This window comes from Diabrotica undecimpunctata, chromosome 10 (genome assembly GCF_040954645.1).
Source record: "Diabrotica undecimpunctata isolate CICGRU chromosome 10, icDiaUnde3, whole genome shotgun sequence".
Lineage (NCBI taxonomy): Eukaryota > Metazoa > Arthropoda > Insecta > Coleoptera > Chrysomelidae > Diabrotica > Diabrotica undecimpunctata.
The window spans coordinates 44,247,250-44,251,763 of record NC_092812.1 but is presented as its reverse complement, the minus strand read 5'-3'; the positions used below and the strand labels follow the sequence as shown (position 1 = coordinate 44,251,763).

At 34.3% G+C, this 4,514-nt stretch overlaps 1 protein-coding gene across 1 annotated transcript; it reads right to left on the bottom strand.

Annotated features, from left to right (window-relative positions):
• Positions 1–913: 913 nt before the first annotated feature.
• LOC140451698 (uncharacterized) lies at positions 914–1,342 on the bottom strand. Its single transcript, XM_072545541.1, has one exon. The coding sequence runs from the start codon at positions 1,340–1,342 to the stop codon at positions 914–916; it is 429 nt and encodes a 142-aa protein (XP_072401642.1).
• Positions 1,343–4,514: the final 3,172 nt, after the last annotated feature.

Here is a 4,514-nt window from a genome sequence, read left to right as displayed (position 1 = left end):
TCGAATCTTTTGGGAACATTCTCTAATTTATTATCATCTCTTTTAGAAGATTCTTCTATCATTTGAGAGACGTTTTCAAATTTCTTATCATTTTTTCTGAAACTCTCTTCGATCTTCATTAAAACTGCTTCTTCTGCTGACTGAAAATGGAATGTCTCTGGGTCATCTCCATTCTTGTTAAGAACATTCTTTAGTCGTTCTTGGAGGATCTTCTTGGACCCGCTGCAATCTTCATCACGTTCTTCTAGCTGCTCACGCAACTGTTTTACTGAGAGTTGTACTAGCAGCATCTTTGGTCAGGCACGCGTACTTTTTTAAAATGTTCAAAAGTCTTTTAAGTTACTGCTGAATTTATTTTTAACTTTACTCACACCGTAACACCACTGTAGCGTGATTAAATAAAACGAGCGGTTCGAATTTATATACATATATTTATTTATAACTTTACAGTTCGGTAGTATCTTAACAACCAACTCTACTTCTAACATTGTTACCTATATATACTACAGTTACTAGGTTCGAGAATATTCTGGCGTTGTCCCACCTCTAATTCGCCTACGTGACCGGTTATTCTCTTTCGCACTCGATACGCCTCGAAGTTTCGAGAAGGGTATTAGAGATGCAATGCAACCGTTACCTGGGCCATGCCGAGAGTATGTTCGTAACAATATATATCCCGTTCATAGCGTAATCCGCCTTTGGGTTGTCTATTCTGCCAGTCTTCTTCAGATAGATTTCTTGCTGACATTGCTTTTGAAATTCCTTGCATCCATGTTATTGGTGGTCGTCCTCGTTTTCTTTTCTCTGGTGGTATCCATTCTAATATTTTTTTTGGTAGTCTTTCTTCCCCCATACGTCTAACATGTCCGTACCATATTAATTGTTGTTTTTCGATGTCTTCTATAATTAATCTTTATACATTCATTTGATTCCTTATGTCCTCATTTCTCAGATGTTCTAATCTAGACTTTCCCGCTGCTTTCCTCCAAAAATCCGTTTCAAGTTCCAATAGGTTACCTTTAAGTTTTTGTGATAACTGCCATACTTCTGAGCCATAGACGATTACTGATTTCAATATGGCATTATATATTCTTTTTTTCGTTTCCGGTCTGATATTTTTCTGCCATAGTACTGAATTTAATGCACCTATATCTCGTTTCCCTTTGGTTATTCTGTCTTTTATGGCTTCATCAGTTCTTCCTGTCTTTGTTAGTTTTACCCCCAAATATATACATTGATCGCATTTCTTAATTTTCCCGTCTTCTAAGTCGAAGTCATCTGCAGTATTTTTCCTCCTATGCAAAGATATTGCGTTTTTTGTAAATTTACTTCGAGGCCCCATTTTTTGTACTCTTCCATTAGTTTTCTAGCCATATACTCCAAGTCTTCCTTGTCTTGGGCAATAACTACCTGGTCATCTGCATAGTGCAACGTGTATAAAGTTTCATCCCCTATAGACAGCCCCATCCCTTTACACTTATTTTACCAGTGCCTGAGTGCTTCGTCAATATATATATATATATATATATATATATATATAATAGTATGGGAGATAAACAACAACCTTGCTTCAGTTCTTTTATTACCTAAAAACCATTAGAAACCTTATTTCCTATTTTAACGTTTGATATTGTATTGTTATATAGATCTTTAATAGTGTCGATTAGTGGAACGCTGATACTGGTTTTCTCCAATACTTCCCACAATTTCGCAACAGGCACGGGGCCATATGCTTTTGTTAAATCTACTAAAAGTAAATGAACTTCTCGAGATCTCAGTGTTCTTTTCTCGAGTATTTGGGATAAGCAGAAAATACTATCTATTGTGGATCGTCCTACTCTGAATCCGTTTTGTTCTTCTGATTCAAAAGGACGGTATTCTTCGCATATGCGTTCTTTTATAATTCTCCCATATAATCTGCTAAGCGTGCTCGTAACAGTTATACCCCGATAGTTATTGCAATCTTCCTTATTTCCTTTTTTATGGATAGATGTAATCCATCCTTCTTTCCAACTTTATGGCACTGGTTCTCCGTGCAAGTGCCTATTGAAAACTTCTGTTAGTATCTAGAATAGTTTTTTGGTTCCATTTTTTATTAACTCTGCATATATCCCCTCTGGACCCGGAGCACGTCCATTTTTCAACAATGATACAGCTTTTTTAATTTCTTCGATGTTAATTGTTGGTGGCTCTCCTCGAATCAGGACTTCATGTTGTTCTATGTTTTTGTATTCCGGTCTTTCTTCTACTAACAGTATTTTATAGTGTTTTTCCCATTTTTCGGGCTCTATGGAGTGCTCTATGGCTATTTGTTCTGTTTTGTTGGATCTGATGTTTTTTATAAACCTCCAGGATTCTCTTGATTTGTGGCCGCCAATGTACGTATCTAATTCCTGACATTTTATACAGAACCTTTAATACAGATCTTTAATTAAAAATCAAAAAAATTAACAAAACTATAAGTAACATTAAAAAACAAGATCAAAAAAGATACTGTATATGTCCATCACCAACATCTCTACTAACTCTTCTTCTCATGAAGTCTTTAGTTCTTCAATTTGATTCTCTATTCTTTGTTTAAGATCTTCCATATCCGCCAAACAGTTTAAAAGTCGAATTTTTTAAATGTGGAAACAGACAGAAATCGCAGGGAGTCAAATCACAGAATCGAGGGGGGAATATAATAGACGTATTTAAACGTATTACCCTATTGTCGAAAAATTCCATAATAAAATTCAAATTTTGCAGCGTTGTATGAATTCGTGCAGCGTTGTATGAGTCGAGCCCCGTCTTGCTGAAAATATCTTTTTATTAACTCATCATCATCCATCAATTGTTTTATAAATGGAGTTAAAATTTCTTGCCGTATCTTTCAGCATTTGAAATACCTTCGAAAAAATATGGGTTCTCCAATACGTCGCTGACATATAGCAGCCCAAACTCCAAGTTTCTGTAGATAAGGCGTTTCTATAAAATAATGTAGTTTATCTGCACTCCCTATCCTTATATTCTAAGAATTTGTGTGCCCAGAAAGATGAAAGAACATTCGTCGGTAAAAAATGTTTTGCCTAATACATCATTATTATTATTGAAATTGTTCAGAAACCATTTACAGAAGGCTAGTCTTTTGAGATACTCGTTTAGGGTGATTTCGTGGAAGGCTTATAAACGATAGGATAAAAATGTAAGTCTTGCTTAAGAAAGTTCCGTTTCTTCCCGTTTGTCTATAAACATCTACAACGCCATGAATAGTGCTGCAAAAGAAGTCATATTGAGCCGCAACATTAGGAAATTCTTCAACCAAAACCAAACCTTCAAAAGCATCTCAGTTGTAGTCAACCCATTCTCCGTTAATTCTGTGCCATTTCTAAAATACATTTCGAGCATAGATCGCTCTTGTTCATCCGTGAAAATCATGTTTAATAAATAATAAACTTTGTTTACGAAAAACTTCGTAACGAAAAGTCAAAGTTGAAGTAAACTGACAAGTATATCTGAAATAATGATAGACAAGCCCACTATGATGACAATAATTTTGGATCAGTGGATATATTATATATTTTTTATTATATTTTTATAGTTTTATATCTTTATATTTTTACATTTTTATAATTATCTCTTTATATTAATTATTACTTTATATAAACCCCTTCATTGTACATCTTCATTATATTTTTGGTAGTTATCTACAGCTCTATGTATGTGAAAATGCCTAACAAACGATGACTTTTCTTTATAAAAGAGAAATTGAATCGAAATAATTGTATGTTTTTTAAATAGATATTCAAAGATGTTTTAAATAAAGATTTTAATTAAATGTTTTTATTAAAATTAAAATTTAGTTTTGAGTTTTAAAAAGTATCTTTTTTGGCATTATGCATTTCCACACAGCCAGCATCATTAATTAAAATAAAAAAAGTATTTAACAAGGATTACACCCTTCTCTCAGGTATCGATCAGGGCATTTCAATTAATGACACAAGGTAGACCTCGGATTGTGTAGGTATAATTATTTATAGTCGTCCCTATCCATCGCCTTCCTCCGCCAAGTACGTATTCCCATATCTCTCATGTTTCATCGATTTATCAAGGAACCTTGTTCTAGGTCTTCCTCTTCTTCTCTGACCAATGGGTCTATCGGGGGATCTTTTTCTACTGTGGAGGGATTTATATGTGCGTATTTCTGTTATAAGCTGCTGTAGTGCTATTATGGTATCATGGCCACCTTATTTAGATAGTTCAGCTGGAAGCTTATCTATTCTGGGTGATTTGTTTCTGGCTAGTTTTTTAACTACGTCATTAATTTCAAGAAATGTTGGCGATACCCCATATCTTTCATCTTTTAGGTTTTCTTTAAGTACCGGGTTAAAGTATTTCACCCATCGATTCAATACATCTTTCCTTGTTGTCATTAGGTGATCATTCAGACTTCTGCAATGGTTTGTAGTTGCCTTGAATTCTTTTCTGTTGATGTTAATTTTCTTACAGAATTCTCTCTCTTTGTTAAGATTGCC

Excerpts from the sequence above, each read along its gene's own strand:
- LOC140451698 (XM_072545541.1), bottom strand. The coding sequence starts at position 1,342 with ATGGGGCCTCGAAGTAAATTTACAAAAAACGCAATATCTTTGCATAGG.